This window comes from Micropterus dolomieu, linkage group LG22, assembly GCF_021292245.1.
Source record: "Micropterus dolomieu isolate WLL.071019.BEF.003 ecotype Adirondacks linkage group LG22, ASM2129224v1, whole genome shotgun sequence".
NCBI classification, from domain to species: domain Eukaryota; kingdom Metazoa; phylum Chordata; class Actinopteri; order Centrarchiformes; family Centrarchidae; genus Micropterus; species Micropterus dolomieu.
The window spans coordinates 22,784,743-22,811,770 of record NC_060171.1 but is presented as its reverse complement, the minus strand read 5'-3'; the positions used below and the strand labels follow the sequence as shown (position 1 = coordinate 22,811,770).

General features: G+C 40.7%; 1 protein-coding gene across 2 annotated transcripts in view; it reads left to right on the top strand.

Annotated features, from left to right (window-relative positions):
• The window catches only part of LOC123961806 (inactive serine protease PAMR1-like), a 45,692-nt gene extending 21,892 nt beyond the window's left edge, over positions 1-23,800 (top strand). For both annotated transcript variants that reach the window (XM_046037520.1, XM_046037519.1), the window contains 13 exons: positions 5,508-5,684; positions 6,733-6,858; positions 7,850-7,964; positions 12,365-12,582; positions 13,354-13,461; positions 15,761-15,931; positions 16,090-16,281; positions 16,474-17,355; positions 17,446-17,622; positions 18,785-18,851; positions 19,007-19,236; positions 20,822-21,180; positions 21,257-23,800. In XM_046037520.1, the coding sequence (XP_045893476.1) occupies positions 5,555-5,684; positions 6,733-6,858; positions 7,850-7,964; positions 12,365-12,582; positions 13,354-13,461; positions 15,761-15,931; positions 16,090-16,281; positions 16,474-17,355; positions 17,446-17,622; positions 18,785-18,851; positions 19,007-19,236; positions 20,822-21,180; positions 21,257-21,838 (3,357 nt within the window). In that variant the 5' untranslated portion in view covers positions 5,508-5,554 and the 3' untranslated portion in view covers positions 21,839-23,800. The remainder of the gene's footprint in view (positions 1-5,507; positions 5,685-6,732; positions 6,859-7,849; positions 7,965-12,364; positions 12,583-13,353; positions 13,462-15,760; positions 15,932-16,089; positions 16,282-16,473; positions 17,356-17,445; positions 17,623-18,784; positions 18,852-19,006; positions 19,237-20,821; positions 21,181-21,256) is intronic.
• The last annotated feature ends 3,228 nt before the right edge of the window (positions 23,801-27,028 follow it).

Below are 27,028 nucleotides of genomic sequence, written 5' to 3'. Positions count from 1 at the left end.
TGTGTCCCTATCTGAGGTATTTTTGAATGTATGGCTTCTTGTTCAGGATCCTCCACCCACCTGAATCCTGTGATGCCCTTATAGTGTGTTTAACTAAAGTCCACAGGGAAGCTGTCAGGGCTACTGGGTACTGTGCTGTAGGAAACAAACACAGAGGCTAGCATACATAAAATAATAGTACATTGGAGAGCGAAATCTTGGCACAGAATGTTGTTACAAGAAGAAAAACATGGCCTCTGATTGAACATTTAGAAAAATAGTGTGTCATATCAGATTCAAGAGTTCACTCCAAGTTGAGGAGCTAAATGCTGAAAACAAATGTGGACGTCTCAGACTCATGTTTGACCTACATAATGCTCTGTGTGTGTGTATACATACCATTTCACCAAAGTGGATAATAGAGTGATACTGTATTTCATTGGATTTGTGGTTTTCCTAGCAGCGTTTATTTAAAGCAATCTACAGGATGACCATTGGGATCAGCGCTTGGGATCGGCTACATTCAGATATGCCATGCCCGCAGAGCTCCCTTGGGAGTTTCCTTGTTCCATGGTAGCAAAATCACTCCAACCTCAAAATACCAGACAGCTGCTGTGGGCAGTAGACAAAAGGAAGTATACACTCGCACATACATGCACAGCATGTGCACTCACAGCTGCTGTAAAAATGACAATTTATTCTTTTGTGGATATTTAATGTAACCTGTCGTTCTATTGACAGGGAACATTTTCCAACATGAATTTTCACTTAATTATGGCAGGCAACAAGTATGACTTAATGATGTTATGGCAAGGATTATGCAAAGCAGTATGGTCAGCAGTACTGTCTGCATTGCTAGATGACACTAGGGGTAAGTGAGAAAAAGACGAACTTGACAGTACCTGGTTTAAATGCCACAGAAAGCAGTGTGCCCATCTTCATTTCTGATAATATTTGGATATCATATTAGATCTGTATTATATGTTATCCAAGACTCTGGAGGCAGTGCTTGGCTGTAAGTGAACTAGGGCAAAAGTAGATGCTGATGCACTATTGCTGCAAATAAAAAGGCAGAGGCTGACCTTGGGTTTTATTCTAGCTGAGTACAGAAGAAAATGGTATCATAGTTTTGCAGCTGATGCTGGCGTATGAGTCACTTCTAAGGTCAAATTCAGCACCTGCAGCACATTTCAAATGCAGTGTATCCATTTATCAATAGTGCTGGTTTTCCAGGGCTTGTGTCCAACAGTTGTGTGTGTAATATTTGCACATAATACATTTTTAAGAAAAATGATTTAAACTGAACAATAACGTGAAAATGTTATAGATTGTTGTTGGCAGAAGTCTGAGTTTACTGAGGTCAGCCGCAAAGTCACAGGACTCATGAATTTCTGCGACCACTTCTCTGCCCCCGGTAATACTGATGTCAGCTTCTGGATCCACATCAGAGGTGTGCAGCTGAGACATGCCGGCTAACAACCTGGGCCTGTAGAGCTTCTCATTGGGTGGGACTGCTTTGTGACTCACAGAGGTCTCCACCAGGCGACGGGGAGTCTGTTATGATGCCTGTGTTACTGCTGTTTTCATTTCTATCGCTTATTGACGTGCATATTGAGGAGTACATTTAGGAGCTCAACATCTGGAATGGAGAAAAAAAAGCAGACACCACTTACATAAGACCAGAACCAAACAACCCCCACAAAAATCTGCCGCTTAGCTGCAGGACTGCTGTGTAGTGTATTTCTGTGGCTTGGTGCCAGAGTCTTCTCCTAAACACACGCACAAATACAAAACCAAACACACACACAACACTTGTCATGTGTGCACTTGGGGAAATATGTAGGCATTGTTACAAATACCAAAACACATACATATCAGACAGGTTAGATGGAAAGGGTGTGAGACAACCACAAGGCACAATAAGGAAGCAAATGTTGTTAGCAGATGAATTTCTTCCTAGTTACAGTACCTCTCTGACAACTGTCAACACTCCCACTTTGTGATTAAATACACTTAACCAGGGACACACAGCACAACCACAGTCTTGAGTTAAATAACAGGTCTGGGGAACAGAACCCAATGAGATTGCACAATATCTTTTCTCAGCGTTTGTTAACTTAAATACAGCAATGTGTCCTAAAGAAATTATATAGCTTTTGATAGGCTTAAAGCTCAAACACTGAAGGCCAACTCATGCACGTTCTAATACTTGCACAAACGCACAGTCGCTTGTAATCTTACTCCTCTTACATGTGCACTTGCACACCTGTTCAGATCTTCCTAAACAGCTATAAAAGCCCACATTGGCCTGAAAACCTCCTCTCAGATGTGTTTTACAAGGCAGTAAGCTTATCGCTGCAATTATTAAATTCAAATCACCGGGGCGCAAGCCAAAGCAAAGTTATGGAAAAATGATGTTCAGTGTTGTAAATCAGTAAACATTTATTAAGGAGAGGGGAAAGCCGTCCAGCAAAATAAAGATGCATTCCAGCATGAGTCCAGCACTGGGGGAGAAACCTCGGAGTCACGCTTGAGAGGAAAACACAACAGCCTTATCAACAAGAGCTGGAGGTCAGCAAACTGAATCTGTTCACAGTGAATAAACACTGAAAACGCTGCTGCCTGTGTTTATTTATCTCAAGGATGAGCATTAACAAAACAGCTTGTGGGAAACTAATCCTATCATAAATGCATGGTCTTTCATGCGACTGACTTTGTCTGAAGTGAGACAGAAGATGGCATTTCCACCCCTACTTAAACAAGTGAAGATCTATATTCTACTGTAAATCAGTGGCGTCTCTTTGAGTGTACTGAGGGCAGTTACAAGCACAGGATGTCATTTCTCCATCTAAGGACAAGATATACAGCAGTGATCCGAGTAATGACATTTCCAGGCCAGCTCATAAAGTATTTTGACCTTTCATGTTTATGTCCTATAAATCAGGTTTCACAGTCTCTCCGGCCAATGTCCTTTAAAAACCTCAGTGAGGAAGTTGAAAAACTGTCCCATAAGGAGAGGAGATGGTGTCAACACCTCTCAGTCCCCAGGTGGCAGGAATCGCACCTTTTAAACACGGTTTTCATCCAGCATTGCTATGCTACAGCTAATGGTAGTGATTTATAGACTTAATAGATAAATGGGCCCGGTACACAGTCGACAGTGGCTTTAGTCCATTCTCTCTTGTTTGACAATACCCAGCCCCAGGCTTATGTAAGTTGGGTCATACTGCAATCATAACACATGACCCAATAGTTGTATGAAATGCAACTACATTTTAATGTATGTGAGTGAAACCAGACCAGTGTTTGGATGGACTCCTGGTGTGCCAACACAGGAACAAAATCTGACTACTGTAATCAAGGAATTAACCTCTTGAATACATTTGGTGATTTGGGGAGTACTCCTTCATATGTATAAAAAAAAAAAAAAAAAAAAAAAAAAAAATATATATATATATATATATATATATAAAAATTGTGGCTCCAAAGGGAGCTGCAGGAAATCTGATAAGTTGCCTCAAGTGATGTCACTTGAGTTAAGAGTTAAGTTAGCTTACCAGACCTCTGTAGGCCACTCCTCATCTGTGCTTGATGGTCAAGGCTACATTAGCCACTACTCGCATAATGCACCTGATTCTCAGACCAGTTCACTGGCGGTCAAGTTTTGTTGTGGGTAGTGTATGTGCCAGGTTTTGACCAGGAAGAAGAATTTGTGGAACATTAAAGACAATATCTCTGGTAAGTAATAAGCAAGACTGTGGTAAAAGAGGTTTTTACTTGCAGTGCCATTGTCATAGTGCATATTTGTGCATGACTCACAGTATGGTGCATAATCCCACTGAGTGTCTTGTTCTTGTCTCAACAGACAGCTCTCTAAACACGCAGGCCATGCTCATGCCATGGATGTTTGTGGTTCTCACACTTGGTCGAAAGAAATCCACAAAAATGACAATCTGATCCGAAATTATAAGCTTCTCTGTTTTTGTCTCATGGAGGCAGGCCGAGCTAAACAAAAGAAGACAATGCAAGAATGTCAGCTTTGATTACTGATTGAAACAAATCTTAGGGGATGTAAGTTTACTTTCATATTTACCACAAGAAACCATTACTGGCAGCGAGTATGACAACATGGGCATTGTGTAAGGGGCTGGCGTGTACAGGCGCCATAGTCCAAAAACAAGTGACATTAAATAGTCAGAATAGAGATCTATCACACACCAAAAATGGACTGACCTCATTGTCACTGGCTTGCTGAACATGCTTTAAGGATAATACACAAATCAAGCTGAGCCCATGTTATAAAAACAATAAATGGCCGTAGGAACAGGAAGCATAAAAACAACAGCATCAGCTTTATGAAGCACAAACGCTGTCCTTAATAAACCTGCATTAAAGTTAACCTAGCAGCATTGCACAAGCAACGTTCTGTTCTGTGATTAATGTTGGTGTGTATGTCATACCTCACTGTGTCTTCTAGGAGAAATAGCTGAGGAGAAGGCCAGATTGTAGCTGGACCGAGATACAATTTATGATCATTAATGTGGAAGGGCAGCAGGGAGCATTCCAAGACATCTGTGCTTCTCCTCTCAAGTTGACCGTCTGCAAACAACCACTAAGAGATTAATCACTTGAGGTTGTTGCTTTTGTTTGCCAGTGCATTTGTGTGTCCGTTTCTTAGATTCTTAATTTCACAGAACTCATATAAAACACAGACCTGGTTTGCTACTACAGCTTCCCAAATAAAAACATTATGCAGGTGTGTCAGTGTTGTTTTAGGTGGGAAGGTATTAGGAAGAATAAATGCCGGGAATCTGGGGCTGAGGGCATAGAAGTTATTATGATTGCCGGGCTTGCCGCACAAAACACTGCACCGACACTGTGCCAAGTTTAAAGTGCAGCTTCTGTTAGTTCTCAGTCCACGTCTGCCACAAGAGAATTTCCACTTGTCTGTTTCAGCTTTTAAATCCACTGTTACATAATCATAACCACTGAGGCTCAAAGGTCCTTGAATCACTGGTTTCCAATTCAGTTAAACATTGCATTTACTGGGTAAAAACCTTACAAATGTTAGTGTTTACAGTGAGGATCACAAAGCACTTTCTGATTAATGATTTGATTGTGTTTTCCATGACAGTGACTTTACCATTGTGGCATGTTGTCTGATGTAATATATTATGAGAACACACAAAGGAGGTAAATTACTGGGAGACTTGCGGTCCCCTAAAGAGGAGCTTGCAACCACATGGCATTAGCAATACCCAGAGAGCCAGTGCAGAGCAGCAGCTCAGATTAAAACCCAACTCACCAGAATCCTTTCACTGCTGCTCAGGTTGCTGCTGACCATAACCTTTGCCTGCTCTCATTTTCCTACAAGGCCAATCATTATGCGTTTGTCATATTTTCTCCATGTTTGATTCATCTTCCCCCTTATTTCTGAACACGTATAAAATGATGGTTACATAAATACATGTTTCCTGAGTGCTTGTTTGAGTGATTGAGTGAGTTGCTCACGCTGATGTCTTGTTTAGATTACAGGTATTTGTACAACCACTGCCCGGGCCCTGAGTGGAACGTAATGTGCAGAGGCTGCTGCGAGTATGATGTGATTCGCTGTAAATGCCCCCTACAAGGGACTCCGGTGGGCTACGCGGTCCCCTGCTGCCGCAACGCCATCAATGAGTGTGACCCCTGCATAATCCACCCAGGTAGAACCTCTGCAAATTATATTTGAACGAGTGCTTCAATTAGATCAGATGCTGCAAACTTTATTACATTCAAAAGAGTAAAAAAGTTGGCAGAACTGAGCGTTCCCTTTTTAAAGTATAACTGTTGATTCTAGTCAGCCCATAAATCTCCATCTTTAAAACTAGATTATCTGCAGTGTAGTCTGTGCAAGACCAAGTGTTGTCTATCAAGTGCAAATATGTTTCATTGTAGCATTACAAACAGTATGACAGAATGCCCGAAAATATCTTCAGTATTTGTGTCTGATCTAATTTGTTTCCAGGCCAACTTCACATTGACTTACTGGCAGAATGAGTACAAGAGTGAATGATCACACCTAAAACTTTGATTTGTGAATTAAATAACATGAATTGAATGTTTATACTTTGAGATGAGTGCATCATTGTCTGTGAAAGAAGTTCCTGTGTGTATTTAAGTACATAAGAACATAATTACATGGGGGCGTCCACATACATGTGCTGCAGCTCATACATCCTAAGCCTTGCTTTCTTTGTGTTATTTTCCTACATGCTAACTGCCTATAGAAGCATGTCACGTTTTCTTCACAGCTTGAATATACTCATGATTTCCTTTACGGGGGAAAAAACAGCTTACCAGAATTTAATGGAGAGCTGTACATCATAAATCCCCATGTGTACATCTCAAGCCCATTTGTTGTTAAAATTCATACCTGTACTCCGGTCAGATGTTGATCTTCCCCCCATGGACGGGGCAGTCTCTAAAGTGAAAATCCATCCATCTAGGACGCTATTTCAAGGGGGTTCTCCACATTTCTATTTCAGGAAGCAGCAATATTTTTGTACATCATGTTGTAATGACAGATGAGCTAAATGACTTTAACAGAGCTGATTTTAAGGAAACATGGCTGTGATCTTCTGATGGTGGGTGACACAGATCAAGCTGTTTGGGATAAGTGTACCCAGTTCTGACAAAAAAGAACAACTTTTGAAAGACTTCAGCCTGACTCTTGCGTTACTGTCATTTTGTTTCTGGCTCTCTTTCTTTCAGGTTGCAGTATATTTGAGAACTGTAAGCGCTGTAACAATGGCACATGGGGGCCCAGGGATGACTTCTTCATTAGTGGCAAATACTGTGCCGAGTGTCGGCCTGGCTGGTCAGGCGGAGACTGTATGAGTAAGTCTCTTTGTTCTCCCAATTAGTGGATCCTACATGGCTTTACTTTAAATGATTTTTTCTACAAGTGAAATGTTTACCATGTACTATATATACATTCCTTCCATGCTGATTTACCTTCATCTGGGACAACTATGCCAGTTTGGAAGGCTGCCATATGCCTAGGAGGTTTTCCATGAGGAGCTGAATGACAAGTCAGAGTCAACAATCAGAAATCCCATAAACCTATTTAATAAGTAACATTTGGACTCTGACTGTAGCTTTCTCTATATGCAAATATGCTGCCAAGGGGCACTACAAGCATACATTTAATTAAAAGCAGACCCTGGTAAGGCTGCTGAAAGCTTGTGTTGCCGCTATGCATGTTGTGTTTGTGCTTCTTTATTTAGTTGAGCACAACATAGGGCCTTTACAGTGGCTTAGGAAACTCAATTATAATTGCTTTTGGTTTGAACCATAAACTATATATAAAGATGGACGTGTCTCGACTTCCTCCCAATGTACAAAAATGAAACCAAAATATCCCGGATACAGGCGCTGCCATCTTGCGCTGGTGACATCATTTGGAGCCAGAGTCTGAGCAGGATGTTGGAGGTTAAGGTTAAAATAAAGGGCTGTCGAAGAAGAAGAAGATGTTTCGTCCCTCATCCAAGAGACTGCCCTTGATTTAACCTTCCTTGGATAGTCTGAGCAGTAGTGATCGGGGGGTGGAGTCGCGGTATTGAGGTCCCGTCCATACACCCGGTCAACTCAGTCGTGGGCAGGGCTCAGCTGTTAATCATGACGTGAACACCCCCTTTTGGCTTCACTTTTGCAGAGCTCTCATGTTGTCCATCTTTATATATAGTTTGTGGTTTCAGTGGTAACCATAGTAGCTGAATGTTGACCATCAAAATAACACCCTAATAATGAAGTTGTAATTTAAATTTAAATAGCATCCCAGTTTCTGCACAGCTTTCCAAAATGGAATTCTTTTCCATGTGTTTTTCAGAGTGTGGGGGAGTGATCCGTAAACGGCAAGGCCACTTGGTACTGGAGAGTTACCCCAACAATGCTCGGTGTGAGTGGACCATACAGGTGGACCGTGCTTTTACCATAGAGCTCAGGTCAGACAATAAGCATTGTGCTTCTATAGCAGTTCACTGGTCCTCAGAGCAAATTTTGGAGGTAATCAGTTAAATCAGGAAGGTTAGTGATAATATTCTTGAAAATGGTTTATTTTGCTTATCACAGAGTGGTAAACGGTAAAATCACAGGTTAGATTTTGTTTGTTGTTTTTCCATCAGCTGGAATTTCAAACTAAACTAACGCAAATTTAGGCGGAGGTTTTATCGCTGGACTACTGCAGTGTTCACACACAACGTGATAATGCGAATATACACAACAAACATTCTGCTTTAATTACAATATCAAAATGATGTCTAAATGACTACAACAGGATGCCGATTTGTTAAACATATGAATTCATGCTTTGTCAGGTCTGTCAGCAAGACAGCAGAACAACAACTTTTAAAATGTTTGTTTTCTGAATGGAGTTTGGATCGATCAGGCCTGTGCTATGGAAACTTGTTCACAATAAAGTACAACGATAGCTGTAATCAAGTAATAGACACATATTTTATGAACTTACCAGGTAGTTCAACTTCCTTGCTTACTTTCCTCCAAGTCATGTCCAGTTTTGTCAGGTTTTTATATAAATATGAATTAGTAGTCCCCCAGAGCTCTGGATGCCCACTGACGCAACAGTGGAACCAGAAACACACGGTGGCTCGCTGATGAGAAGCGCGAGTGAAGATAAATCAACGTTTTAACTCTGAGCTCCTTCTGCCACCAACCGCCCAGTTCTAGCAGCAGTATTCGGTCCGACTATGGGTGTTTATTTGTCCAAAAGCTCCTGCGCTGCCTCTGGTGCTAGTTAAATGCTAACTTTAGTATGCTAACACGCTCACAGTGATAATGCTAACATGCTCACAGTGATAAGCTAACATGCTCACAGTGATAATGCTAACATGCTCACAGTGATAATGCTAACATGCTCACAGTGATAAGCTAACATGCTCACAGTGATAATGCTAATATACTCACAGTGATAATGCTAACAAGCTGATGTTTAGATTTAATGTTTACCATGTTCACAATCATAGTTTAGCATGCTAATATTAGCACTAAACAACAAAGTACATCTGTGAAGATTCTCAGGCATCCAGGTCATAGTTATCCAAGGAAGGTAAAATCAAGGGCAACTAACTGGACTTGGTTTAAGATACTTGAAGACGTTTCGCCTCTCATCCAAGGGGCTTCTTCAGGTATGACTTACTGGTTGGGAATCCCAGACATTTACCTCTGTGAGGTTGTTATCAAGGTGATGGACACTGCTTGTTTCGTTAGTGCTCCTGGCTGTTGTAATGACAGTCGTTGTGACCAAGTCTGAATGACAGTCGTCAACGAACCAAGCGCCCTTGATTTTAACCTTCCTTGGAATACAGCTGAGGTATTTCATCATTAGACACATCTTAAATGGGGATCTCAAATGACTGTACAAAATGTCATGGCAATCCAAAAGTTATTGAGAAATTTCATTCTGCACCAAAGTGGTGAACAAACCGACCGTTAATCCAACATTTGCATTCCACATTAAAATATTCAAAATGTCTTTTCAGAAACAGTGCCCTAGTTATCCTGAATAACCCACAGACCGCTGTCAACAGTTTTCACTGGAACTACGTTCAACTGAAGAATCCATATCTGTTAGTCTGTTAGGTTACACAGTCAACAAGTGAACAAATAAGTTAATAAACACATAATGACCACAGCTTACAAATAAACATGTTGGAAACGGAAGAAAATTTTGTGTCTCAAAGTCAAAATCACCACAGTTTTTGACTGACATTAAAGCATTCGTTTTGGGGATCTTTATTGTCCATCTGTAATATCTATTACGGTTGGCCTGCTTAAGACAAATTTCCACTCAGTTCAGATTTTTCTGCAAGATGTAGTATGTCATGGACGGATGGCAAGTCTACAGCAAAGTTTGGAAACCACAACACTCCATTTTTTTTTCAGGAAAGTTATTACTTTTCAGTCCTGTGATAACTTTCTATTTCTGTAATTTTCTCCATTACGCATACAGAATTTTACAGGCAAGCATTTGAGCAGAGTTTTAGCAGAACAAAGCTCCATACAGTTAGATTCAGGCTGAGTGTGCAGTGCATAAGGTAGTGGTTTGTTGCGTGCATAAAAGACTTTTAATTAGTATTTCTTCTGCTACATATAAAGCTTTGCATTAAACTTAACAACCGTGAACTCTGACATGCATAGATTGCTAGGCGGCAACAAACAAACATATACATAATATAGTGATGTCTAATATTTACATGTCATATTCTTAAATCGTTTGTGACATAAATCCAATAAAACCCCTAAATGAAAAAGAGCTGCAATGCTCAGAGATAGACTAATGGGAAGTTATGTTTGTGCCTGAGTGACTGTGGAATTACTGACAGGGTTTTTTCTTTAACTCACATCACAAGCAACATATTCATGAATTACAACTGGCACGTATTGTTGGGAGCTGCTGCAGGCTAACATTTAGCATTACTGCCCATCTCATTAGTCTAAGCTTCCCTGACCCAAGGGTCTGTGATAAAGGGTAAAATTAGAGGATTTGGGAGCATGCCAGTGTCTTGTATAAAGTTCATCAGTCCTTCATGTCCATTCCAATTTAAGGCAAGGAGATTACGTCTGAAATCAGAGAGAAGGGAAGAGGAGACTCTTTTGTGTTGTTCCTAATCCAGCTGGCAGTCCTCTCAATGTCACACTCGGACTGCAACTGAACCAAACAGCTCATGAATTGAAAGTGTATGTAAATTTCTTCTAACAGTTATTATACTCACTTCATTTCACAGTGAAACAGACCACTGCAGCTACAGCCACTCTCTCTGGATGTCATGGCTGTTTTAAAACACACTTAGAACACGTTTTGGAAACTTTAACACAAATAACTTTTCTTCATACCAGTAATCATGTCGTGCTACTTGTTTTGGTAATAATGTTGCACAATCAACATGCTTCTTCAGCATTCGTGGATATATTTTCTAGACTTTTAACAGCCACTGATCTGAAATAATGAGATTTTTATTTAGACTGGGATGGGTAATGCTGTGTATCAGCAGTACTTACTGCCAGTTACATAAATTAAATGGCAATTATTTGTGCACTTAAACTGTTAAATAGGCACATAATGAGTGTTAACGACAAATGATCTATTAAATATAGGGATTTAAAAAATTCTCAAGATGTTTTAAAGCCTGCCAAAGCCACACAGCCAAAGATAGGCATCTGTTTTTGGTTTCATAATGTGCTAATTGTTTTATCGTTGTTGCCAAGTCTGAATGACAGTCGTCAACGAACCAAGCGCCCTTGATTTTAACCTTCCTTGGAATACAGCTGAGTTATTTCATCATTAGACACATCTCAAATGACTGTACAAAATGTCATGGCAATCTAAACGTGATGAACCAACCGACCGTTAATCCAACATTTGCATTCCACATTATCACATATTCAACACCAAAATGTCTTTTCAGAAACAGTGCCCTAGTTATCCTGAATAACCCACAGACCGCTGTCAACAGTTTTCACTGGAACTACGTTCAACTGAAGAATCCATATCTGTTAGTCTGTTAGGTTACACAGTCAACAAGTGAACAAATAAGTTAATAAACACATAATGACCACAGCTTACAAATAAACATGTTGGAAACGGAAGAAAATTTTGTGTCTCAAAGTCAAAATCACCACAGTTTTTGACTGACATTAAAGCATTCGTTTTGGGGATCTTTATTGTCCATCTGTAATATCTATTACGGTTGGCCTGCTTAAGACAAATTTCCACTCAGTTCAGATTTTTGTCGTTATCGTTGTTGCCAAGTGTCAATAATGATTGTGCTTTATCTCAAATATATCATCTCACTTTAGTGATATTGGTTCAAAGTTGCTCCATACAATAATAATATGGTCTTACTTGCCTATACCTGTCTTAGTTATGATCTCAAGTTACTTATTTCCTTAAAAACTGCTCCAAACACCTTTACTCCCACTAATCTCAAAAAACAAAACAACAAAAAAAAACATGAATCTAAATCTTAACTGTAGTGGCACCTGGTTTAAAATGAGACACATTTCGCACACCATTAGAAGCAGTAGGCCATGTCATAGTGGGGCAAATCACCTTCAGCAGTCGTTAATGTATTTAGTAGCTATCATTAGTGGTCATTACTTGTATGCTGGCTGAAGATTTTAAAGCGTCAGTACCATGATGCCAGCTTGCAGTGCCACTGCCAGGGAACACAGGTGCTCTCGTAATCCAGGAAAACACAAACCCGAACAGTTACACCAATAAGTTGACATTTTATTTTTTAAAATGTACTTAAAATTGTCTTAACACTACACTAAAAACACTTTTTCAAGTTTTTAAGACACTTACTGCTTTATGTTTTTCCCCCAGGTTCATGATGCTGAGTCTGGAGTTTCACCACTCTTGTCGTTATGACTACGTGGAGGTCCGAGATGGTGACAGCATCGACTCGCGCGTTATCGCTCGAGTCTGTGGGAACCACAGACCTGCACCAGTTCAGAGCTCTGGCAACAGTCTGCACGTACTCTTTGTGTCTGATGGTTACAAGAATTTCGATGGATTCTTTGCCACTTTCCAGGAGAGTTCAGGCAGGTTGAATACCAGTGTAATTTAACAACAACAAAAAAACCCTACTACTGTTATTTATATTTATTTGCTACTAATAGTTTACTTGTATACTTTCGAGGATCACTGGTGACATGATGAATTCCCCTCCCCAAATCCTAAACTGTAACCATGACCATATCTTAGGGTCAATTTTAACCTTAAACCCCAAACCAAATCCTAATCCAATAACAGCCCAAGAGTGTGTCCTTGCTATGGAGACAATAAATAAAATGTAATTTGTCATACTCAATGAACAAAGAGGCTCTTTTGAGTCATGGTCCACAACAAATACGAACAAGAAAGAAGTTTCCAAGGAACTCCACACTCCAGTCTGTAATAAAAAGCCTTCAACAGTGCATGACTGACACCGACAGGTTTCTGCAAGAGCCTTTGTCAGAGTGTTGAGCCTGCTAACAGCCCGTTGAGAAAGTGAGGACCGTCCAGAAGGTTTTACTTTCCAGCAATGTGCTCATTCTCAAGGTTTAAAACTAACGACACACACATGTGTAAGTTACCAGTGGCTAAGCCAGATCTAGTAAAAGTTAACAGAGGCTTTCTGTGTAGCTTACACACATTTAGAAATTGAATGTGAAAATGACATTTTAATAGTGCCAACTTGACATGAATCCCTTGATGTATCTTGGCGTGGACAGCCATTTAGACATACAGATTGCATCGCTATACTGCTAATACATTTATAAAACAAAACATTTCTTCCTGTGCCCTAATATCACTCACTTGTATGTTTACAGCTTGCAGCTCCTCTCCTTGCTTGCATGATGGGACTTGTATCCTGGACAGTTCTTACACTTACCACTGTGCCTGTCTGGCTGGCTACACAGGCAAGAGATGTGAGAATGGTGAGTCTGCTACATAAAAGAAGCTTATTATGCTTGAAAAATGCTAATATTTAAGTTTTTTTTGGGGGGGGGGGGGGGAGAAAAAAATGCCTTCAGGTTCTAATCACATTGAAGAATAAATCAGTCTTTATGGCATTCTGTAGGCATGACTTGAATGTTCCACCTCTTGCGTCTTACTGTATTGACTCTTCTCAGAATTATTTTAGCAATTTTCCTCTGAAATCAGGCACTCCTAGTTACAAGAAACTTATCGAACATTGACCCCTTCCTGAAAGCCTTTTTGATTGTTGTTATTGTTGCCGCCAAGAGTCAGGCAGTGATTCACTATCACAAGGGAGAAGTCTGTGGTTTGGACTGGGTTCAGGCCAGCTGCCTTCCCCGTCTCTGCAGTCCCATCTATGGTTTTGGTTTTGGTTTTCAAGACTTATAAAATAAGTTTCAACAGATGGGCTGTGAATCCGAATGACCATCTAACAAATATGTTTGTGTTTAATTGAGCAGTATTTGAAGCAACTGATGCAGGAACTCATTCTGCAACTGAAATTAAAAGGGAAAAATGCTCTAACCAAATACATGGAGAAAGAAGCACACTGGCAGAGCTCCACTTCGTCATGTGGGGTACAGCCTCAATTAGGGTGTGGTTGGCCTACAGGGGCTTTTATTTATGGGTGTCTGAACCCTAACTTGTGTTTTTATATCCAACACACCTCCCTAAAGAACCTGAAAAAACAGACTTCCTGAACTCCACTCACTTTTTTTTTCTCGTGGTGTCATTCTCAGAGCTAAATTCGAGTCTATAAAACGAATGGCGAAACAATTCTACTTCTATAACACGAGCCAGCTTTTCCATTGGAGGAGGCAACAGGCAGGCGTTTCATTCCACACAGTGTGCATTCATTTGCATTCCCATGAGGATCCTCAGCTGTTAATTTTAATGGAAGAGAGCTGGAATAACGGTAATGTCTGACATTTTGTAGAGGGAATGTAGTCTACATTTCTGCCCTGGGGTCAGATGGAAAACTGAACCTGACTTCAGCTGTATTTTAAGCCTCCAATAATCAACCTGTCATCTGTTGTGAGCCTGAGCTAAAACTCATTCTGTATGAGAGAATCTTGACACGTTATTGTAGAAACTTAAGATAATAATAATAATAATTTATTTCCCCTTTTCTTTTCTCTCTCTGGCACACTCTGTTTTGGAGTGCAGTGTTAAACAAAAGGAATGAAGATTTATTTACAGTATGTGTTGTTATGCATAATCTGTTAGCATTCCACCCCAATAACTCCGACTCATGTCATTTTTGTCTGTGGACAAAATTTGACATGGAAGATGAATCATTCAAGCGCAATACAACAACGGGCCTTAGGGTGCTTAAAACTTTTTTTGTTTAAAAACAAAGTTAAAGGAGGTCAACTGCAGTTTACTTTTCCACTTGTAGCTGGCTAACAGCATTTTCCATCCCCTAAGGGACGGAATTGGAAATGCCTTAAGGCAAAAACGCCCTGATTATTGGGAGAGTTCCTTGGTTTGGGACTATAAAACCACAGACAGCGCATTTCATGGTTCTGACCCAACAACACAGAAAAACTCTCACAGAGAGTGCTGTAATGGTATGATAACCATAGTGTTAACATGTGTGTTTGGGTTTTATGAACTCAGATGTGGGTGGTGCAGTCCTACCACAACATGTGTGCACATTTGCAGTTTGCCTTGAATACAGAAATAGATACTATACTCAGCAAGAAACAGCACATCACAAAATACAAAAAGAATAACACAATAATTTCCCCCATTAATGACATGGATATTATTTTACCATAGTTTGGCATATAACAGAGTTAAACAGTATTCCACCACCACAATTCCAATCTCAACTACGCCACTTCATAAAATCCACTTTTACAACACTGTGGAAAATGGAAGAGTTTGACTAAAGATCTTTTATTGCAACTATTTCTTCTGCATTTACAAAGTCTTGCTGTGAACTGTTCACACTTTACTATGGTGGGTAAAATGATTCATTAATGAGCCTCTGAGGTAGCGGGCTATGCCTTTAAAGCTCTCGACATTTTTAAATTGAGAATAATGAGTCTGAGAGCTCAGATTTTGGTTATTGGGCTACCTGTCTGAACTACAAATGCCAGAAGGCAATGAACCCACTGATGGTCTATTTGTGTGGTCTTCTACAGCAGGAAGGTGCCAAGTGTTTCCAATTTTGATGATCATTCAGATAAGAAACTGGCACATAAGACAACACATTTTCATGAATAAAATGCACATGCTTATATTTTCACTCAGTGGTGGGATGCCGCAGGCCTCCAGTGCCCACCCATGGATCCACAGAGGGTTTGTTTCATCACTCGGGGGCACGCATTACTTTCCACTGTGACTCTGGCTTTGAGCTGCGGGGGTTTCGTACTGCCATCTGCCTGAGTGATGGCACCTGGAGTGCGCCTGTCCCAGAGTGTGGTAAGATAACGTGAATAGTTTTTTGTTTGCCAAATAATTACAATTTGCGATCTGTGAAAGTCATATGTGTGTCATTTGCTTGTCTCTGGACGCCACACATGGTGAAGATTGTGGAAAAAGGGTGATTCTAAAAGCCTGATTTTATTTCTTGTCTCCAGTTCCAGTGGAGCAAGTATGTACTTTACCACCCAAGCCAACACAAGGGGACCACTTCTTGGTTTATGGACCAAATGATGTCCTCATTGCTCTACAGTACCTGTGCTACCAACCCTATGAACTCAGTGGGAGCTCCCAGAGAACCTGCCTCCCTAACAACACCTGGAGTGGGACTCCTCCTGTTTGCACCCAAGGTCAGACAAAGTGTCTTAAATAATGGGGATTAGAGATAGGGTGGATGAGTCAGTGCAAATAGTGCAGAAAACATACAGTTCATTTTACTATATTTTTTATAAGGATAATGGGCTTTAATGGATCAGGAAAATGAGTCTGTGCCTAGAGCCATTCAGCATGACGAGCCAATTTTCTTTGTTCTTTATTCACAGTGAACAACACTCTCACTGAAGCAGAAAAAGACAAAGACATGGCAAAAGAGACAGAAATAGATACACACATTGACAAAAACATCAGGAAAACTAAAGAGAAAGGTCTAGAGAGCCCAACTGGAGAAAAAGAACGTGTTGGAGGGAAAGATATAAACACTGGACACAAGAATACAACTGCAGTCGAGAGAGAAGATAAATATAATGGTACCATTCCAGAGAAAACTGTGGCTGAGGGTAGGAATGAAGGAGAGCTAGAGGAAAGAAATACTGGGTCAGAAAAACCCACTGGAGGCAGTAAAGATAAAGTAGATAGTACAGCCCCAGACAACAGCCTGAATACAGTTGAAAAGGGAGTACCTGGAGTAGGAAAGCCACCTGAGAAAAAAGAAGGCACCCCAGACACAAACATGGAGACAGGAAAGACAGATATCACAGAAATAGTTGTGATAAAAGACAAAGGGCAGGAAGAGAAGGAAAGAAAAGATCAGCAAGTGAATGGAAAAAAGGATCCGGACAAAGTCGGCCCTAATGACACCAAGCTGAGGACGGTTATAGCTGAGGGTGAAAACACAGTGGAGATATTTGAACTGGAAATGACAAAGAACAACACAGTTATATATGATTCAAAGGACACAAAGAAAGAAAATAATACCATAGGTTCCACAGAGCCAGGGAGGAAACTCATCCCCACCAGAGTCAACATTACACAGTACACCATGTACAGAGCAGGAGGTGAGGAAAGTGGGAAACTAAACGAAAAGCCAACATTTAAAGAGGACAAGACAGAGAAGGATTCTGCTGAGAAAACAAAGGAGGAGCTGGAGCGGGAGAGAGAGGAGAAAGAAAAAGAAAAGGAGAAAGAAGTCAACCAAAGCTTCACCGGTAAGAGATTTATTGAGAAGAATATAAATGAATATTATCCTATTCTCTTTGGCCCTTCACCCTCACCTACTGTCTGTTCCCCTTCTGCAGAGAAAAGCTGCCCACCTCTCCCACGCTTCTACCATGGCTACCACCAGCTGGTGCCTGGGGTGGAGCCTGAAACAGTGGATTTCTTCTGTAACCACTCTTATGCTCTCAGTGGTGATGCCCAACGGACCTGCCAGCCAAATGGTACCTGGAGTGGGAAACCACCCATTTGTGTCAGAGGTACCGTCATCTGTTTGGTCACTGTTTTTTTGTTTTTTTATTTAAGTAACTTTGGTTGTTTGTGGGAGGTATACATTTCTGTAGGCATGTACATAGGCTACAGCATTTTTTCTGAGGGACACTGCATTGATAATTGATGATTAGGTACACCATCTAAAGGGTTTTCAAGTACAGACAATACTTCAGACTCAATGTTTAATTGGACAATGAGTAAGTAATTAATAAAGGGTGTAAGGGGGTTTCTCACTTTATATCAAGCCATCAGACTTGTAGATAAAAAAGGCCAGTAAGTAAAAGGCAATAGAATGCTAAACAAATGTTAACCTTAAATGCTATGGGATAAATGATTCTTGCAGTACAATAATCCATCAAGTCTGGAGTTGTAAATGTTAATTAGTTCTTAATGGCTTTTGGTCTGGCTGCTCTTCAGCTGTTTGCCAAAAGGTAAGTGATCAAAATATCCACTGGCTAAAGTTTCATGATGAATTAAAAAGCTAGGAATAAAAGCCAAAGCAACTTACGCTCTTAAGGGATACACAGAAGCCAAGATATTTTTAATTTCAACCTAGGTAGTTGGTGCAACGTTTTAGGAAATACTCTTTTTCTCTTTGTTGCTGAGAGTTGGATGAGAAGATTGATGTCACTCTCATGCTTGTCTGTTAAATATAAAAACTACAGCCAGCAGCCGATTAGCTTGTATGTAACTTAAAACGGCAAAACAGCTAAGGTAGTCTGGCTCTGTTCAGAGGTAACAAAATCCACCTGCACCTCTAAATCTTTGAAGCACAAGTTCTGTTTTTTACACTTCTACGGATTAAACAAACAAGATATAACAAGTTGTGAGCTTCAGAGGTGCTGCTAGCTGTTTCCCCCTGTTTCCAGTCTTTATGCTGGGCTAAGCTAACTAGCTCATGTTTAAAGTACAGATATGTACAGACATTCACAAATATCAAACTTTTCCTTTAACCATTATTAAAGCCATTGCTTATAACTTCTTAAACCTTCACAAAGTATGCCATATTAGACAGTGTTACTGTTAAAGACATGGCACTTTTAGTTCACAATACCCAACAGTCCACTAACGGTGTCACATTAGCTCCATTCAAATCACAGCTCCAACCTTTATGTGTGTGTGTGTTCATGTATGCGTGTCTATTTGCAGCATGTCGGGAGCCTAAAGTATCAGAGCTGGTTATACAAAGAGTGCTTCCACCTCAGACACCATCCAGGTATGTTTACGAATGCATTATGTTATTTAACAAGCATTTAACATAAAATACTTGACATCCATAAGTATGCTATAGTCTATATTATTATGCTATTTAGTGACTGAAGAATTAAAGCAATAAGTCTACACACCCTTGGCCTGTTCTTTTCCCCTCAGAAAGACACCTGTGCACAAGCTTTACTCCTCTGGGCTGGGCCGACAACTCCAGTCTGCCGGCCCCACTAAAGGCCCCCCGGTGCTTTCCCAGTTGCCAAAGGGTTTCCACCACCTTTACACACATATAGAGTATGAATGTGCCTCTCCGTTCTACCAACACTCTGGCAGTTCTCGTCGCACTTGCTTGAAGACTGGGAAATGGAGCGGGCGTCATGTGTCCTGTTCACCAGGTGGGGGCAGCAGAGGACCACTAGTTGTCTAATCACTGGAAATAACCAGGCACTGCCACAGAACAAACACACTGACACACATTTTGATACAGTGATTTACACCCACATAGCAACAAGAAAACTATACGACAATATTAAGCAAGTCACTATGGGCGGTAGACCTTTCTAAAAATATTACCTCTGCACTTTATTTGCTGACATTAAGCAATATGTTGTCAGATTTGCCACCCATCTTCAGCGATCCTGCCAGCTATAGTCCTCTCATTAGTACTCAGTGAAAGTTCCCTAAGCTTCTAAAATGAAAAGCCAATAGCTGTCATTTACAGCTGAGCTAAAAGAGATAGATGCAGTGACAGTAATAAACAAGGCTCTTTCTGGGCTGTAATAAAATGAACAACCTACTTACCCAACAGTCACCTTTTTTTTCATCATCGGCAACAACAACATCTTGTGTATTGTTTCTCAGATGACCCAACACTTTTATCACAAAGGCTCTTACATATCATATTAATGTTGTGCAAGGTCTTAGTACCTTGCACAACATAATAGTGCAACAAATGCTGGACACCCTTGTTGTGGAACCCTAGATAGACCGGTTGAGTTTAGTTTGAAGTCTGATAAGCCCACAAAGCAGCCGACTGTGGTGGACCTGGTGTGGATGTGGTTTCAGCTCTCTTGCTGATTTCATTCAGTTTGGTCATCCTCGTTCAGCATATACAGGAGATAGGGGAGCTTTGTTGCAGTGTTGTTCCATTCACACTGTACATTCCCATTAATGTAATAATGTTGCTAAGGACAATTCTGATTCACAATACCAAAAGGTGGTTGCCCTGATTTCTTCCACACAGAGTTGTCCACTTGGAACCTTTCTCCTCCAGACTATATCGCTTTAAAATAGGTCTTAATTTTCAACGTTATATTAGACATATGATTATCGTCTTTGCACAGAGTGAAAGGAAGTTACACTGGGCCAGCCACAAAACTGACAGCTCTTCATAGACAGCCTGCCTCAATACCAACATGGATATGTGTTGGGTCTGTGTGGTGTTTTCACCTTTAATTAAAGAGGTCTGCACATCTATGACATTGTCAACAAACATTGGAGTTAGATTAATTTTTGGATCTTGATACTGTGGAACAAAGTAGCAAAAGCCGCTCAGAAGTCTAAGAATGTATTATGCTTGCCCCATCATTTATTTATTATTTAATTTTTATTTATTGCTTGGTTGATGACAATGGGAAAAAGAATTTGTTTGAATCCCCCGTAATGCATTTTTCAGAGGGTTGTTAAAGCGGATATCCATCTACATTAATGGACAATGGAGAGGGGCTCTCACATTTCACTGTGTGGCTTTTAAGTATTTTATATGTTGCTCCATCCATGCCCCTGCTGTGCATTTTGGCAAATAATCTTTAAAACAGCAAGCTAATGTGCACATTTAAGATACAATCTCTCAGAAGGGAAAGACAGTTCAAAGGTAGCCTCACAGCGTGAAGTGTTGACACAGTCTCAATGTTAGTCTAATTTTTTCCTGTCTTACTTTTCCCTCTCTGTTCTCCCATCCTCTCACCTCCTCTTTGGCAGTGTGTGGGAAGCATCCAACCTTCGACCCAGAGAGGCCGGCAGAGGCTCATTGGCCTTGGTTGGCTGCCATCTACCGCCGCTCCACCAATGGAGCTGACACCAAGGTGACAAAGGCAGACAGCCAGACAGTGTCCCTGAAGGAGGCCATTGGAACAGGAACTGGCAACCATGATCAGGCTTCTGACTGGCAGCTGGTGTGCAGTGGGGCTCTGGTGAACCAAAGGAGTGTGGTGGTTGCAGCCCACTGTGTGACAGAGCTGGGGAAGGTGTATCCTCTAGATGCAGCCAAGATTAAGGTGGTAGTAGGGAAGCACTACCGTGATGACCACAGGGAAAGTAAAGGTCTTCAACACCTTAGGGTAAGCTATAGTAGCTCTTGTTTTGTAATGATTTTTAACCAGACATGCACATTAAGTCCATCTCTTTCTCTTTTAGGTGGCCTCCATTGTTGTTCATCCAAATTACGACCCCCATGTTCTTGACTCTGACATGGCTGTGGTCAAGTTACTGGACAAGGCAAGGATCGGGGAGAAGGTCCTGCCCCTCTGCCTCTCAGACAGCCAGGGAGAAGAGGTGACCTCTGGGCAAGCACTTGTGACAGGCTGGTCTCCACTGCCTGATTCAAATTTAGGTCCTGGTGAGAAGGCAAGGGTTGGGCTCGTTCACCTTGCTGATGTAGTCCCATGTGAGCAACAGTATGCTCGTAATGGCCTGCCAGTCAGCGTCACTGATAATATGCTCTGTGCCAGCCAAAAGCCTGACTATGGGTCCTCTAACATATGTCCCTCTGACACTGGGGGAATCCTTGTCCTCCCTGCCCTCTCTCAGAGCCAAGCCAGTGACAACCAGAAGCCCTCTCTCAGCTTCACACAGGTGCAGGGGGAGAGAAAAGGGCTGTGGAGACTCCTGGGACTGGTGAGCTTTGGCTATGAGCAAGGAGAGTGTGATCCTGACCTGTACACAGTCTACACACATGTACCCAACTTCAAAGACTGGATAGAGAACAATATAAAATAAAAATCCTATTGTCTTATTCAATTTGTTCTCCCTCTGCTTCTAAAATATTTAAATGCCCTCATATTTTACAGTCCTCTCCCTTTTCAGTCTGTTCATCCTCTCCTGTCTTTTTTTTCTTGGTCTAATGCACAAGGGCATTTTCTTACTCAATGCAGAAGCACTGGAAACACTGGACAACACAGTGCTCTAACTGAAGGGGGTGCTAACACATCAGATGTGCTGGGCATCAAGACTTCACTGTTCAGGTCCATCAACCTGAGGTTACAGACTTGAAACGACAGAAAACCTTTTCAGGCCTCTGGCTGATGATGGTTTGTATTGTACTCATTGGTATGTAAATATGTTGTAATGTACTGTATTATTCTATCAATCCATATGACTCAAGAGATGTACATATTGTATTGAAAGACAGAAAAAAATCACGTTTTTAATTAAAGAAAATGTGGGTGTGATAAAGCTTTTAAGAATATGATTGTTTTTTCCATCATAGTGTAAAACTCAGTATTAAGAAACAAATATATTCTTCTGACTAAGCACAGAATTAAATCTTTACATTGAGACGCCATGAAAAGAAACACCTCATATTTGCTTACGCAGTGAAGCAAATTAATCCAGGTCAGAGCGGCACCATTTTCACAACCGTAAACGGAGCACATTATTCACAGATCAATTCCCTCTTCTGTGCTCAAATTAAATCAATTACTTCCATTCTGACCTTCCTCCATTATTCAGAAGTGAGTTTACATATATAGAGGAGCTGAAGCTTATATCGACCCCCGAACGGGGGCAATAAGGAATACACTACTACTCTGTTCGGCAGCGTCAATAGAGGAGCTGGGCTCTGTTACAAGCTGCTTTACATGAGTCCATCAAGGTTAAAACATTTCAGTACTACAAACCATAACAATGAGACAGGTAAAAGCAAGCAACTAGAAATACAAAGGTGAAATAAAATAAAACTATAAAAATGCAATAAAAACAACATGAAATAAAATTAAATCTTCTACACATTTAACAAATAAAAATTGAGACAATATTAATATATGGCAGGGTTTTTTAAAAAGAGAAGTGTTTTAAAAGATGTTACTGAATCTCCAAGCCGGTGACTGGGAGAGAGGTGAGGAACTCTGACCATGAAAGCCTGGTCACTTCTGAGGAACCCTGCCTGTGCATCTGAGGCTGCGATCATAGGGCATAAAATAAAAAAACAGAAATAATACTAGAAGCCAGCCTGTGAAGTGCTTTAACTTTGATGAGTAAAATCTTAATGCTGCAACACTGACACATCACCTCATAAAGCTGTTTCGGTGAACATGTTATCAAACCCTTACCTATCCACTACTTACACATCCAGCCAACAAGGACTTATCATTCATTTGGAGTTGTGACAAATGTAAGTCTAATATTCACTCTCTTTTTAGGTCCGTTTAGTCTCCACCTGTCCCCCTGTTTTTCCCTGTGTTTTTTTGGTATTTGATCTATATGTCCATTTATTTTGTGTCCTTGTGCCTGTCTGTTTGGATAAACTGTCTGTCTTTTCCGTCCTTGTTTCTGTATTTCTGTCCATGTCTCTGCATCTAGTCTTGTTTTAGTCTGATATTGTCTGTGCCATTCCTGATTAACCTCTCTTTCTCATCTGTGTATCTCCCCCTCTGCCCATGTGTGTGTGTGTGTGTGTGTGTAGGAGTGTGTGCATTCTCCCTGTCCTGATTACCTGATGTGTGTTTCCTGGTTGTGCTCGGCCCTGCTTGTTTGCTCTTGTTTAAACAATTGTCAATTCTGTCCAGTTCATGCCACGTTATTATCATTTGTTGAGTGTCCTGTACCCATGTGTGTTCAACTGTGGATTGTTGGAGTTTTCTGCCCATTGTGGATTCTTGTGTTGCATTGCATGAACTCAGCCTTGTTTGGACTTGCCTGACCTTCATCTGTGAGTTTTGTTAAATAAACAAACTAAATTCAGCTCTTTGGTGTTGTGCGTTTCGGTTAGTGGTCTGTCTCTCAACGAATCCTGACACCACCAACTCTTGAGAGAAATATCTGGCTCTTTTGGTGCTACATGCTCCACTTGTTTTACTAGCTGCTAGTTGCAAATTGGCATTTGGCACTAGGCAGGTAGTGTACAGTGTGACACTGACAGCAGCTTCCTGCTATGGCTGGAAATGAGGTTGATGAAAGTGGAGTTGCAAGATCTGGCCAATGACCCCTTTCACACTACATAACACTGTTAATAAAATAAATTTAATGGAAATAAAAAAAAGAAACTTTTGAGAAAATTTTTTGACATACTCCTTAGTTGGAGGACAAGGTCACACATTTTGTTACTTTTTTTTCCTCAAATGATATTCTTCATTCTCCATTCTTGCCCAGCCAGCTGGTCTATGACACAGCTGCAGTCTTTTGAAAAAAAGGGATCCCATAACACCTATCTTAGCTACATTTCACTCTCATAAAATTTCCAGTCAATTAAAACAATTTTTACAGCAGGGCCCACAATATATAATGGATTTTCTAAAACCTTATGAGCCTGAGCATAGGCTGAGGTCATCTGAGCTTTGCTTCTCCATTTCCCAGGTGTAATTTTCTAACCAGAGGTGATCTGTCACACGGGAATATTTTTATTGTCAGTGCTTTAAAGTTTTTTTTAAAATACATTTAAAAGCCAGTCAGGGTCTTCCTATAATTGATATGATTTAAAAAATCTGCATAAATCTGCATCTTGATGTTTATATTATAAAATCACAAATGGAATGCAAAACTGCTGCAGTGCCTTTGTTTGTCCTCCACAGGAACTACATTTATCAAAGACTTTCTGTCTTTCCTTCACCCATTTACTGATGTTGAACAACAGCTTAGTATAGTCCCATGTTTCCCAGAGGAGAGTCCTGTCCACTTGGGCTGGGAGACTGTCTGTTCACAGGCCCTGGTTAGCTCACAGGGCATCATCCATAGAAATGTGGGCAACACTTAATAAAGCCATGGCTGTCCTGGGAAAAGAGATGTAACCCCGAGCAAAGTACCTGGATAATGATGAGAAAATGCCACCATGAGAACTCCATAGTTAACACTGGAGAGGCGGAGGGGCAAAATACTTAACACCAGATTTACACAAAATGTTGAGGTTTCAGTCCAGTTTCCCAGTTAGGCTGATGGGCACTGTTGCACATCGAAGTGCTTTGTTCTCAGTTTTAGAAGAAGAAGAATCCTTTGAACTAAAACATTTGGATGCTAAGGATCCACACACAGCTCCATTGATAGTTTTTTGGTCTGACATTTGGTCCGACTGCTAAGACTACGTTAATTACTGCTAAGAAACATTTACTGAAACAGTCTTGTGCTACTCTATATTTCTTCTTGCTCTTGTTTCTACTGAAGATGTAAGTTTATAAAAATTGGTCAGAAGCAAGAGAAAATAGGGCATTTATCTGAAACTATTTTCAGATGATACACATTTGTTGCATCTGGGAATGTCTCAAAATAAACTACAGTACCCACACTTAATGAAATAGCTTCTTAAACAGCGCAATAGTGTGGCTTAATTATGTGTTTTTAACTGAGATCTGTGGAAGAGAGGAATACAATACTGTATATCAGGCTTTTGTTACACAGGCAATACTTGTTGAAAGGATCAATTTATTGTTAGTTTTACAGTACTTTTGGTGGAATTTTTTGACAATATGAACAGTATAGTGTATCACAAGCCTTATTCTTTGAGGAGTAATGTGTTTACTGCCCTGTGGTGTTATCCCTACTCCCATTTCAACTCATCATGCTGCCCCTAGAACAATTCCTATTCCAGCCCCTTCAGCCCTCTAACACATACAGTATAAATCTAAACAGAGCAGAGTATTATTCGGCCCTTACTTGCCATATGCGGCCACATAAAATGGGAGATATGCCATTTATAGACTTCCACAAAACCCTGAATAAATCTACAACACATTTATGTTCCAACACACAAAGCAATTTTGCTGTATTTATTTCAGGCATGTGCTGTGTTTTCATCCACATGCATGCCTGTGACTGAATTGCAGAGCCAGAAGTAGCAATATGATGTATTATAGCTGTGATCGTTTGAGTCCTACAGCAGCTGCAGAAGGGCAGCATGAATTCTGGCTACTGAACTGAGCAAGAATGTGTGAGAGTGAGAGATAGAAAACTGGAGAAAGTGAATACAGAGATAGCAAGTTAGAGAGGTAATGAATGAAAGAGACAGCTGAAAATATGTGTAGGCGCAGGCAGGTGGTGTTCTTTTGTCTGGGGGACCAATAATATTCTCTTGGTTTAGCTGGTCTTGTCAACATTTGTACCATTCAGCCCTGGAGCCAATCTTTCAAATATAAGGCTTAGCACATGATTCAATACATGCATTAACCTCCTCCCCAAGGCCCCCCCCACACCCACCCACCCATCTCCCTGGGGTAATTTTGAAGACTCGCCAGCTTTATTACCTTTGAACATCCATGTATTAAAATATGTAACATTAAAAATGCCCTAGTGTAAAAAATGAATCCAGCTTAAAAAGGTGAAAAGTAGCATCGAATCAATGGAGACTATAGATTCATGAAACCTTGAAATGTCCACCATTACTACACCATTACTTTATTATGTCATCTATGATACATGCACTCATCGCCTTGTGCTTGTGTGAACACAGTTTCCAAATAAACCATGCCAGTATCTGTGCAGAGAGTAGGACAGACTGAAGTGTACATGGGCCTGAATTGATAAAATCCTTCAATCCCTTGAATGGCACTCAACACACTGGAGGCAAACTGATTTGCTCCATTTGTTTTTATCTGTAGCTTTTGGTGTGTAGGTAGACAGTATACGGCTGATATTAAACATTAGTAGCCTGCAAAAAGAAGAAAAGACTGAAATTAAAGGGATAGCTTTTTTATCAAGTGGGGCTATATGAGGTACTTATACATAGTCAGTGTGTTACCTGCAGTAGACGGCAGTTGGCGCGTCCCCAGTTTGGGGAAGCAGATAGTTGTACTTCCTATTGCTTCGCATAAGCGTAACTTTGCTGAACATTGAATTCGCCACCACAGATCAGCTATTTGGGTGAGAAAGTGCTGTTGGCTGAAATCAAACTTCACTTCACTTTAAAAGACGGTGTGTGCTTGCGTTTTTCCAGGTTGTTGAAGCAAAGTTGTCACCTGGTGACCATATGGATTTCACCGTGCT